Source organism: Rhincodon typus, chromosome 10 (assembly GCF_021869965.1).
Source record: "Rhincodon typus isolate 14 chromosome 10, sRhiTyp1.1, whole genome shotgun sequence".
In the NCBI taxonomy this organism is placed as follows: domain Eukaryota; kingdom Metazoa; phylum Chordata; class Chondrichthyes; order Orectolobiformes; family Rhincodontidae; genus Rhincodon; species Rhincodon typus.
Window position 1 is genome coordinate 21,572,601 of NC_063341.1, and position 13,556 is coordinate 21,586,156.

The following is a 13,556-nucleotide window of genomic DNA, read 5'->3' on the forward strand; positions in this document are numbered from 1 at the left end:
GTTGTCATACAGTCCTGCTGCTAGAATTATAAAAATAATAATACATGCACCTGACATGGTGCTGACCATTCACACAAAAATAAGCCTTAACGATCTCCACACAGTCATTCAAATTCAAGGACCAAACTACTTCACAACAAATAGAATGTTCTGTTGTTATGTATGATTGCAACCGAATACTGTGAAGAAATCTGTTCTTCACTCAGGGGTGTATTCTTACAGTCATTGCTTTTACATTCTATCTTCATGCTTTTTTTGGCTCACTCACACTCACTCTCTCTTAAACATGCTTACTATTTACTTTACTTCCCTGTGTGCACATTTATATGTATAGGGATACACATTAAATTATCTCTCCTTTTCAGATGCTAATTCTCCAATACATTTCCTGTTTTTTCTGTTTATTTAGAATTTCCTTTATTTATTCAATTTCTGATCAGTTTTGTGTTCTTTCCATTGTACGTCAAAGAGCTATGCAATCTTCTTGTTCATGGGTATTTGTGCAGATATAAAATGAAACGTGCACAAAATGAATGCAGTTGTCTATTGATTGTTAATATTTATAAGAATATGCATCAATGTCAAATAGAAACAATTGAAGTATCAGTTCGATAACATATTTTGAATAAAAATTATCAGACACTTTCAGACATTGTAGTACCTGTGTATGGCAGTACTTCCAGATATCGAGCAACTCCAAATTCAGTTCACTGTAACCTATTGGTGTTACAGGGAAGCAGTTTTTGCACATCTTGAATGTTTGAGACTGGCAAATGTTTTATTCCTCAAGCAAAACACTATGAGTATGAGGTAGATATTTACAACTTTTGTCACATATAGTTTATAAGATGTTTTTGACAATTATATTTTCTAAGGGCTGTATTCTGTGGTAACAAGGAATAGGAAAGAAGGGTACTACAGCAATCGATGTAATTTGATATTCAGCATCTTCCAAAATGTTTAATTTAAAAGGGTAAGTCATGGCAAGAGAGCTCAAAGCCATAGCATGCTTCTCCTATTCTATGTAGGAAGCCAGGAAAATTTCCACTGCCAGGATCAAAATGTGTGCAGGAAACGTCCTCGGCTGCAGCTCCTGGAAGCCCAGCTTTCAAAGTTGGAGTGGCAGCTGAGGACATGGTGGACCGTCCGCGAAGCTGATAATATCATGGATAACATGTACAGAGAGGTGATCACACTGCAAGCTAAGAGTCCCCAAGCAGAAAGGGAATGGGTGACCACCAGGCAGAGCAAGAGGACCAGGCAGGCAGTGCAGGAAACCCCATGGCCATTCCTCTGAAAAACAAATACATTTTGATACTGTTGAGGGAAATTACCTCTCTGGGGAAAACAGCAACAGCCAAATTCAAACCAGCATGGCTGGCTCTGCTACACAGGGGAAGGAGTAAAAAAATGTGGAATAGTTACAGGGGATTCAATTGTAAAGTATTTCTGTGGCCACAAATAAGATGCCAGAATGGTATATTGCCTCCCTGGTGCTAGGGTCAAGGATGTCTCAGAGTGGCTACAGGACATTCTGGAGGGAGAGGCTGAACATCCGGTGGTCATGATACACATTGGTACCAATGACATAGGCAAACAAATAAAGGGATGAGGTCCTAAAAGCAAAATATAGGGAGTTAGGAAGCAAGCTAAAACGTAGGACCTTAAAGGTAGTGATCTCAGGCTTCCTACCAATGCCATAGCTAGTTAGAGTAGAAATAACAGGTTATATCAGATGAACACACGGCTAAAGAAATGGTGTGAGGAGAGGGTTTCAGATTCCTGGGGCATTGGGACTGGTTCTGGGGGAATGGGACCAGTACAAACTGGGCAGGTTACAGGACTCAAAAACGAAGTTGCTGGAAAAGCTCAGCAGGTCTGGCAGCATCTGTGAAGGGAAAAACAGTGTTAACGTTTCAGGTCCAGTGAGCCTTCCTCAGAACAGAGGAAGGGTCACTGGACCCGAAACATTAACTCTGTTTTTTCCTTCACAGATGCTGCCAGACCTGCTGAACTTTTCCAGCAACTTCGTTTTCTTTTCCTGATTTACAGCATCCACAGTTCTTTCAGTTTTTATTTAGTAGGTTACAGGACTGTTGGCTTAGCTGAGAGTACAGTATTTGCTAAAGTGGTTGGGGAGGATTGAAATGAAATTGGGAGGGAGAATGGGAACCTATGCAAGGAGTCAGAGGAAGAGAATCAAGGTCAAGAACAAAATACAGAAAGGGAAATAAGAGAAGTGATAGGCAAAGGAATCAAAGGCCAGAATCCACCAAAGCCTCAGTAAAAATAGTGGGAACGGGACAAGGAACAGTGAAAAGACAAGTGAAATGCTTTGTGCCTGAATGCACACAGCATTCAAAATACAGTGGATAAATTAACCTTGCAAGTAGATGTCAAAGGTATGATGTGATTGGGATTACAAAAACTTATATATTTCATATAGATTAAAAATTACAAATATTCACCTTGACAAAACTATTTAAAAATGTCAACCACCTTGCTCTCTGATATAAAGAAAGCTTTTCGATGAATGATGAGATTTGATGCTGAAATTTTGCTTTGTGTTGATCAAGTATATACCGACGGTCTAGCTATCCGTTTTATCTTTAAAAAGGAAATATCCAAACGTGTAAACTTATTTATTTCCACCAACTGTTAATGTTCCAGAAATAAAACTCCACTGATCTGGTAATGCAATGGAATTTCTGTTTATTTGAAGGAAAGTTGGGCCAAATTGCTTAATTAGCCAACCTTCTTAACCTTCTCAACATCTCTGCTTGAATAATTATTTAATCTTATAGTAAATCAGTATCCATATTGGTTTATAACACTGGAATCAATCCCGGATTTTCATCTGAATTGCTGACCGATCAGGACATGTGTTTTCTGATCTGTAAGAGTATAGCATCTGACTGCACCATCTGTTTGCTAAGCTCCGTCAGGGCATTTGCTATTCACATCAACAACTCTTGTATGCATTGCTGACTTGTCTAAACGTTGGCTTCAATCTGTTTTTCCTCCTGTGAATAAACAGTATGGTACATATATTCCTGTTTCAGATCTGTATCTCATGCACTGGCCTGGTGGAAATGCCTTGGGCAAAACTAATCGAGAACTCCGAGCTGAAACTTGGCAAGTATTGGAAGAATTGTATGATGAAGGTGAGTGGTGGCTATTAACCAGATTATGAACAGACTGTTGTGCTGACATTTTCTTGCATTTGGAAAATATTTTAACCCTTCAGTAACTGGCAATAGATTTGAACTACATACTGGTTTGCATCATTTTTCAGAGTATCTTCCTAAATTAACTTTTTTTTGCACTCTCGTTTATTCTCGGGCATCTCATGACTTGGTGAGATGGTTGGAGACTGGTTGGAGGAAGCAGATACAGGTAATGCTAGAAAATATTACCACTACAGTATAGGACAGTGTACCTGTGCATTGTTATATGTTCAACATAACAAGTTTCTAACCTCCAGTAATTCATCTGAGGAGGCTAATATTAGGGTGAGATGCTTCTGAACTTCCTGAAGGAAGAGAAAAGTAGAATTCGTACAAAACATCAGCTGCAGAGGTGTAGAGGAAGATTTTCTGGATGCCCATTTAATTAGGAATGTTTTGGAGTAAAAGGGAAATCTGAAAGGGGGGAAATAATAAATAAGAGAAGATTGTTTTAAAATAAAAGCCTGAGAGACGGAACAAAATCTGTATTTCAGTTCTCTCCTTTATCACATTTCTCTATCAGGAGGTTACTTAAAACCTGCAGAAATTCTAAGGCAGAATGAATCTGAATTCTGGAGTTGAAAATGAACATATGGGATTCAAGGGTTTGATAGCATTTGAGTTAATTCTAAATGCCTCGCAGTTATTTATTTTATAATAGACTAAGTAGTTTAAAACTAAATATATTGAGCGCTTTGCTTTGGTGTGGTATCACATTGCAGAATACTGTGTAAGAGATTTAAATGATATCTGACTTCTGTTTTGTTTCTGGGATGAGAGATTCCCAAGGTGACTTAACATGGTAGAGCAGGAGATAAATGTAATAAGGTTCAAAGTTGCATGAAATTGGTCCGGAAAAGGTCCAGGATCTTCTCGTTTTCAGATCAGTCTGAAAGTAGGGGATTTTAGGGGAGGGAAACCAACAACCAATGAAGAAAGACAGAAAAGCCCTCTGGACCTTCCAGCAGTCAAGCAGCTAATTGGTTGCCAGTGGGCTTTCTCCTGGAGTTTGAATTCAGGATGTGATTGCAGCAAAATCAGGAAGGTGAATTATTATCTGATTGGCAATAGATTGGGAAAGGGGGAAGTGCAATGTCTCGCTGCAAAGAGATGCCAACCAATCAGAGGCCTGTAGCTCTAGCTTTCAGTAGTGCCGGACAGGAGGCTCTGGCTGCCACTATCACTTCCCTAGGTCCACTCCCTCAATCATACACAGTTTAGTTCAGATCAAGGGACTAACAACTGACAGCCTGCCATATTAATTAACCAGTTATACCTTGTCCTGCAGGGTGCTGAAATAAATGCAGCCGAGGAGTGGGGTGGGGAATAAGCTTTTAAGTAGTTATTGATGAACCACTTAAGGTCCTCAATTGGCATCCGGAAGAGAAGGTCAGACTGGACCTTCCTGCCCTGGACTCTGGAAAAGAAAGTCAAATGACAGGGTTCTGATGAGTCACCATCCCATCTAACCAAATTCCCTTTCTCTGTCCAGGCTTGGAAGATTCTGCCCTGGTGTTCCTTAAGAGACAGAAAACCTTGGCTAAATTGTATTTGGATGCCTGGGCTCAGCAAAGGACTTTGCTGTTTTAATTGCCTCAAATTCATAAGCAAGAACTTTCATTTATCTATTTGAAACTGACGTTTAACTTACAAGTCTTTGCTGGAAGATTTGAACAAAGTAGACCTGTTGTGTTAGCCTTATTGCACATGTTATGGATTTATACGTAATGTTGATATCAAGAGGTGGTGGTTAGATTGTCTGTAATTGGTGGTGGTTATTGCCTGGCATTTGTGTGCACGACTGTTACTTGCCACTTGTCAGCCTAATCCTCGATGAAGTCAGGTATATTTTTCCCTCTTGTTGGTTCTCTTACCACCTGCCGCAGACCCAATCTAGCAGCTATGTCCTTTAGGACACGACCAGCTCAATCAGTACTGCTGCTGCTGAGCAACATTGAAATCCCCTCACCCAGAATACATTTTGTGCCCTGCCATCTTCAACGATTCCTCCAAGTGTTGCTCAACATGGGAGGGGCTGATTCAACAGCTGAGGGAGGACTGTACGTTGTTATCATCAGAAGATTTTCTTGCCATTTTTAACCTGAAGCCACGAGACTTGATGGGTTCAGGAGTCAATGTTGAGGATTCCCAGTGCAACTCCCTCCCAACTGTATACCACTGTGCCACCACCTCTGCTGGGCCTGTCCTGTCGGTGGGACAGAACATATCCAGAGATGGTGATGGTGGTGTCTAGGACATTGTCTGTAAGGTGTGGTTCCATGAGTATGACTGTCAGGCTGTTGCTTGACCAGTCTCTGGGACAGCTCTCCCAATTTTGGCATGAGCCCCCAGATTTTAGTGAGGAGGACTTCACAGGGTCAAGAGGGCTGTTTCTGTCATTGTCTTTTCCACTGCCTAGGTCGATGCCAGGTGGTCCATCCGGTTTCATTTCTTTGTTGAGATTTCGTAGCAACTGATACAACTGAATTGATACAATTACAACTTGCTAGGCCATTTCAGAGGACAAAAAAAGGGTCAGTTGCGGTGAGTCAGGAGTCACATTTAGGCCACACCAGATGAGGGCATTAGTGAACCAGATGAGCTTTTCCTACAATCGAAAATGGTTACATGGTTATCCGTAGATTGTTTTTTATTGAATTCAAATTCCACCAACTGCCGTGGCGGGATTTGAACCTGGGTCCTGAGAACATTAGCCTCCTCATAAATGTGTACTATGTGTAGTTGTCTACTTTTATACTAAGTCTTCTTGGACTACCTTTCCCTCCAGATCAACTGTTGTGACAGCAGTAATGAGGAAAGCTATTTGTGTCACAGACTAACTCAATTCACTTTCATTCGGATCGCTTGCTCCCCAATCTGAACCAAATCAACTGATGGAAAAGGCATCTGTGTACTCTAATTTCTTAAAGCACTATTTTGAGGAAATATAGAACATAGTTATTCAAATATGATTTAGGATGTTAACTTATTCCCCCAAACATGCAGTTTTCTTCCAATTTTTCCATCATTTACACTCAATTTTGTGAAAGTGGTGATTTCACCTGCAAATTCTGGTACCCCACAAAAATTGTCTATGCTTACACTGTCACATAGGCAGTGAACATTTAACTGTGGGGGAAGACATGTATTGCTGATGCATGGGATAGCGATGCCAGTTGTAGCTGCCCATCATCTCTGGCAAAATCCATTTTCTAAATAAAATACATTTAAATTAAAATGTAGAGAATAGACCGTTTTCCACATTTATACAGACCATTATTAAACACACAGCTTGCAAACATTTACTTCTATGTGCTAGTTTTCTGATCTCGCATAATCAAACGAGTATTGTCCCTTGCCTGCTATTTTGTATTTCTGAGTAGCCAGCTCAGGGGAGAAATAGCAAAGAGCTGAGAACAGGTTAATATTCTACCCTCTTAAGTACAGCAATTGTAGCATTTGTATAACCCAAATCCTATCTGAAAACTTTGCGTTTTAATAGTATCAATCCTATTTACCCACTTGGCATATTCGTTTCACGTGTTTATATACAGAAATAGAAATGAGTCAAAATTGTCAAAGATGTAAAAGTTGAAACCCATTATTTACATGACTGAGCAGTGAAATGTGTGGTTGTTTGGATTTTGTGGACTGTAAGGAATACCATTGAAAACACTACATTCTTTACCTTATTTTGAAACTCTCTGTATATACTCAAAGTACATGTTGTAAATGTAAGAAATAGAAAACTTTTGAAAAATAGCTTCAATTATGTATGTTCTTGATATAAAGTAGCTTTGAAAATGTATGTCAATTTGCAAAGATGTTAGTGGAGAAATATATGATTAAACAACAGAATGTAATTATAGTTCCCTTTAAATCTGCTATACAGGAAAATAATTTATGTCATTATTTTAAGCCCACAATAAGATCTACCCTTATTGCACTGCAGTTTGCCATCATTTGCACCACTAATTGGAATTTGGATTTAATGCTATTTTCATTAACATGAAGCAAATGTCCTTAGAGGCATTAATTTAAATTTAGGAGGAATGCAGGAACTATACTAAAACAAGTTCCACCCAACGTAACTTTTTGTTTCTGTTTCTAGTTAGAAGCAAAAGGCATTTGAAGCCACTTGAAATATATTGTAGCTTAGAATCATGTGGACAATGCCTTATGTTTTTTCAGTAGTATTTTCTGGTTTTAAAAGTGGATTAATTCCTTTGAGATAGAATCCCTTTTGATGTTCCTTAGGAAATTCCTGGGAAAGTAAAGAATTAGATGTGCAGCTGCCCAGATCTGCTTTTCTAAGCAGCCAGGTCAGAGGAAATTAACAAATATGTGGGAATAGGATACCTTTTATTTTCTCATCTACACCTACAATATGCTTTGGGTCCAGTAGTGTCATATGTTCCTACAGCGAATGACTGATCGCAAGAACACCAACTAATTTCACTTTCCAATGCAAACCAACAACAGGGTCAGTGAGACAGTTGTAGTTTGAGAATTTGAATTTGGTTTCAATAATCATTAAAAAAAAGTGTTGGTATAAGTGACCACGAAGCTGCCACACTCATAAATTTATTCAGTAATGTCTTTTGACAGAGGAATGCTGCAATCCTTATCTCGTTTGACCTACGCATTATTGCAGATCCACATCAATTATTTGACTCAAAATCCTATGAAATGGCAATAATAAGCCATTTGATTGTATCAAACCACTGCAGTGATTCAAAAATAATGCCCACTGTCCATCTTAAATGTGACTAGGGGTCAGTAAGAAATAGCAGCTTTGCCTATACCTTGAAAATTAATTTAAATAGTATTTGGAAGTGAATTGGAAAAATAATGAAAATTAGATGTATTTGCATTATCTGTATGTGAATGATTAAAAATCTGACCATGAACCTTTTGTGATACTGGTTAATTTTAATATTCTGTTTTTGTTGAGATCCCTTTTATTGAACTGAGCAATCAGCACAAAAAATGTTCCCTTTGAAAATAAATTGACCACTTACAATGGCAATATATCATATAATATTTCATGTCTATGGATGTCAACTTTTAAAAATATAATGCTATATTTGTAGGTTTTTTTGCCTTGCACTCCAATTTCAGTAACTGTAAACTGTAATGTCAATTGCCCTAAGCAACTTTGAGAAGCTGCTGATTTCACGTTCAAGAGGTTCAATTAGCTCTAGTTTCCTTTCACATGCCACATTGTATGTTTCTGATAAAGTACCACTTATCAAATGTTATGGTTTATTTTGCAAATTTACAACTCATGGTGTTTCCTGCACAGAAACAGCCTATTTGGGCCCATGGGTTCAGGTAGCTTTAATGCTCCATGTGTACCTCATCCCATTCTATATCACCCAAAAATGGAATGGGAAGGGCATTTAACAGCAAAGATAGCTGAGTAACAATGGCAGATGTTTAAGAAAATAGTTCATGCTCACAACAATGAGGAAGAAGGATTCGAGGAAGGGGATAGGTCAATTATAGTTAACCAAAGAAGTTAAGGATAGCATCAAATTGAAAGAAAAAACGTATAATGTAGCAAAGATTAATGGTAAACCAAAGGATTGAGAAAGTTTTAAAAACCAACAAAAGACGACCTGAAAAAAATAAACAGGGAGAAAATAATTTTGAGGGTAAACTTGCAAGTTGTAACAAGACAGACAGCAGGAAACGTAGAAAATGGGAACAAGAGTAGGCCATTTGACCCTTCAAACCTGCTCACAATGGGCGGCACAGTGGCTCAGTGGTTAGCACTGCTGCCTCACAGCACCAGGGACCCGGGTTCGATTCCACCCTTGGGCAACTGTCTGTGTGGAGTTTGCACATTCTCCCCATGTCTGCGTGGGTTTCCTCCAGTTGCTCAGGTTTCCTCCCACAGTCCAAAGATGTGCAGGTTAGGTGAATTGGCCATGCTAAATTGCTCATAGTGTTCAGGATGTGTAGATTATAGGGGGATGGGTCTGGGCCGGATGCTCTAAGGTTCAGTGTGGACTTGTTGGGCCGAAGGGCCTGTTTCCACACTGTTGGGATTCTAAAAATGATCATGGCTGATCAGCCACCTCAGTGCCCTGTTTCTGCTTTCTCCCTATACCCTGTGATCCCATTAGCCATAAGAACTATGTCTAACTCCTTCGTTGTTCTTTCTTCAGTGTTTTGGCCTCAACTGCTTTCTATAGCAGAGAATTCCACATGTTTACCCACTCTAGGTGAGGAAATTTCTATTCATCTCAGTCCAAAATGACCTACTCAGTATCCTTATCAGTGATCCTGGTTTTGGGCTCTCTGGTCATCGGGAATATCCTTCCTGTATTTATTTTGTCTAGTCCTGTTTGTAGGTTTCTGTGAGATCCTTCTCGTTCGTTTAGATTCAAATGGATCTAATCCTGACCAACCAAGTCTGTCTTGACATGTCATTGCTGCCATCCCAGGAATCAATCTGGTAAAGCTTTTTTGGACTCCCTCCATAGCCAGAATATTCCTCCTCAGGTGAGGAGACTTAAACCACACACAATATTCCAGAAGTGGTCCCACCAAGGTCCTGTACAACTTAAGCGAACTTCCATGCTTGTGTACACAAATCCTTGCTATGATGGCTGAAATGCAATTTGCTGAAGGTCAGCATACCATATGTGATATACCAATCTGCTTCCTGGGCTTTAAGATATTTTCATCTGGGACTCAGGTTCACTTTTCAGATAGACCATAAGCCATTGGTCAGACTACTGAACTTAAAGAATTGGCAAAGAAGCTACCTAAAATGTGAGGGTTTCGCCCATGACACGTGACAGGATGCCAGTACAAAATACATCAAAGGGAAACAGCAAAACTCTTCAGCTGCATTTTCCTGTATTCTCATGAGGAAGCCAACACAAACTGACGTACATTTTGTTGAGGATGTGGAGTCCTACACTTCCTTGATTACCAGCCTCTTTTTCGTCACTGTCATTTTGTGTGAGTTTATTGTGTACATCCTTTCATGGACTTACTCTGCCTTGGATTTTTCTTTTCCTTTTCATGCAGCCACAGTATATTTTACTGAGTCTTTTTTTTACCCTTGATAATTTATCTTTGTAGCTTCCTTGCCTTCCTAATTTTGTGGCTTCTTAAATTTTTAATATTTTTGTTTGCTATCCCCTTTTGTTGTCCATGTATTAAGCAAATGGTACTTTTTCTCCTATTATTTTATTTTTGTTATTCTCCCTTTGTTTTTCTCATAAATAGTGTGTCATTACAAAATAGCTTGTTCCTGCTTTCACCAGAATATCTTTCTCCTGGACTTAAGTGATCATTGCTTATAAATGTTGTGGGATTAGTACATTCACTAACAGTTTACACAAAATAAATGTAATCATGGAGGATGAGAATGCTGCACATGAGCCCATGAGTGGACAACACAGCCAGTGATTTCAGGAATTATAAAGTAGCTTGATTAACATAAAAGTTCACAGATTCCTGCTTGACACATGACAAGATTCACTACCTGGGTGGATGTAAAAATTTAGTGGCAGCTGGTTGCTGATCAAGGATGAGTTTATTTGTGATTATGGGAGGCCATGGCTTAAGGTTTATTCCATAGCAGGAAGAGTCAGAGCAGGAAATGTCTTCAGGGTGGGTGGGGAGTGAATGTCTGGGGGATTACCTTCAGATTGGTGAGGGGGAGAAGGGGGTTAGGGAAGGGAGGACCAAGGGTTCTGGGCAGGACAGTATGGGAAAAACAAGGACTTCAAATAGAAGGGACTTCCTTACACTTCTCTTTGCCTTTTCGAACCAGTAGGCCCCTGTAGCTGTGAATCTGCAGCTGGGCAACAGGCTCTGTGGCACTCCCTGGGCTTGATATTAAATTACATTATGACATGAATGGGCCATGACTGTTGCTTTTTAAGTAGGCTGTTAACTGCTGGGAACATTACAGGTTAGAGAAGAGATTGCAATTTTCATCATTTTAAACCGTTACCTGATCCTTTCCTGCACCTCTGCCGACCAGAGAAATGGGGTGAAGGATGGTAGTGTGGTGGATGGTGGGATAGGTGTTTAAATTGAGCAAGACCTTGAAGTGAGCTCTGCAAACTATAGTTAACCATAACTCAAAAGTGAATTATTTCCAGTTCACTTTATGCAGTGTAATGCACTCTTCATGAACTTTCATACTCCTAAAGGTAAGGAAATCTGTTTTAGAAGACCCTCGGGGACAGGAAACTTCAGTCAGTCTGGGCTGGATCTGAACTAGGTCCCAGTGGAGAAACTGAATGCCCAAACTATTTTTGCACTTTTACTCCTTGTTTTTCTAGTTGCAGTGTTCTTTTATGCTTCATACAATTATAGTCTACACTCTTACTTCCCTACTGTTTTCGTTTCAAGCCGATATGTTTTGTTTCAAAACTCAATAAAACTGTTAATTAACATTGGTCATGTGCGCAGAATGGCACTTTCACGTTAAGACAGTTCTTAACTTAGTAAAGTATCATGCTAATATTCAATTTAGTAGAAAAATGCAAACTGACTTTGATGTTGTAACACACTTTACCATTGATATTTATTTGTGTGCTTAGGTGAAAAGTAGAAACGTTAATTTTTATAGGAGACAGTCCAGTTAGTAATACTGAAGAATAACTAGATTTTTACTGAGGATGTTTAATTGGTGATACGGTGATTCATGTAAGAATTGATTTCTAAAGCAGTGCTTCCCAAATTGTTTTCTAGTGTGATCCTATTTTTGTAACACGCAATAATTAATGTGATACCCAGACACCAGACAAAAAAAGGAATAAAGCAGCATTGTAACATTCAGTAAATAATCATTACAGTTAGTGCATTATTAATCAACATATAATACATCATAGAAATGAGATAATCCCATGTTATCAGGGTTGCGACAATTAGGGTCATAGAGTCGTATGGCACAGAAACAGACCCTTCAATCCAACTCGTCCATGCAGCCCAAGTTTCCCAAACTAAACTAGTCCCATTTGCCTGCATTTGGGCCATATCACTCTAAACCTCTTCTATTCATGTACTTGTCCAAATGTCTTTTAATTGTTGTGATTGTACCTGCATCTACCACTTCTTCTGGCGGCTCATTCCAAACAAGCACAAGGGATAAGGGCCAAATGTTGGCAAATGGGACTAGATTGGTCGCCATGGACAAGTTGGACCGAAGGGTCTGTTTCCATGTTGTACATCTCTATGCCTCTTTGCTGCTTGTGTTCTCATTGACATGATGTCCTATTCATTTGTCCCACGATCTTGCTGACCTATGTTGGCTCCTGTTAAAGCAACATATGTTTTAATTGCAGATCCCTACTTGGGGTGTCTCCCTAGCCTAATTCTCTAACCTCCTCTCATCTCTCCACCCTTTGAAGTATCTGCGCACATCTAAATCTGGCCTTTTAAGTTTTTTCAAGTTTGACCAGACCCATTAGGGGTGGCTGTGCCATGAGTTTCCTGGGCCTTAAGACTGGAAATTCCTTTTCTACACCTCTCTTTCTTCCATGAGACACTCATTAGAAACTACTACAGTCAATAAAATTTTTAACTGCATGAAAATTTAAACAATTAACAAAGTCAGTAGATATTTGGGGATAACGACAAGAACTGAAATTTGTAACTAAGTAAACATCTTTATGGTCAGAACTGACAAGTTGTTGAACAAATAAATATGTTAAATTTGAATAATTGATGTTTGGCTTAATTTTTTAAAATAATGTCAGTGAAGATTGACACCCAAGCAAATGACAGTTGAAACTCTGTCATTATTTGTGCTCTTAATTAATTATAATCTTGTTTGAATTGTTAAGGTGATGTAGAAGTTCAGAAATGTATTTGGAATGCTAAATTATTCAGACAAAAAATGATTTTAACAGCCGTTTAATTCAAAATAAGATTGATGCTTATGAGAATGCTGCACCTAACAAAGTGTCAATTCAGAAGGTCCCTCTGGAAAATGTTCACACAACACTTCTGAAACTCCTTCACTGGCATTGCCATCACTTAGCACTCCATCTATGTTTCCAGGTAACCATCATTTGTTAAACTGGGTTTACTCAACCATGTACTACACGTTCTGTGACTAGCCTATGGAAGAAAGAGATTATAGATAGGTTATTCCTGCCCTCCACTGGGATAAAAGAAACACTCCTGGGACTTCAAGCAAATTGATTGTTGCCAAAATGTATCTCTCAATCACTATCATTAAATGTAGATTGGTTGGTCATTACCACATTGCTGTTCATGTGCACTTGCTTTGCTCAAATAGGCTGCCACGTTTTCTGGATTGCAACAGTGACAACACTTCAAAAAATGCTTTAT

The 13,556-nt window shown here is 39.1% G+C and overlaps 1 protein-coding gene across 9 annotated transcripts in view; it reads left to right on the forward strand.

Moving 5' to 3' along the window:
• The window catches only part of zgc:110366 (uncharacterized protein LOC550476 homolog), a 100,973-nt gene that overhangs the window by 50,071 nt on the left and 37,346 nt on the right, over positions 1-13,556 (forward strand). For all 9 annotated transcript variants that reach the window (XM_048601598.1, XM_048601597.1, XM_048601600.1 and 6 more), the window contains exon 3: positions 3,063-3,164. In XM_048601598.1, the coding sequence (XP_048457555.1) occupies positions 3,063-3,164 (102 nt within the window). The remainder of the gene's footprint in view (positions 1-3,062; positions 3,165-13,556) is intronic.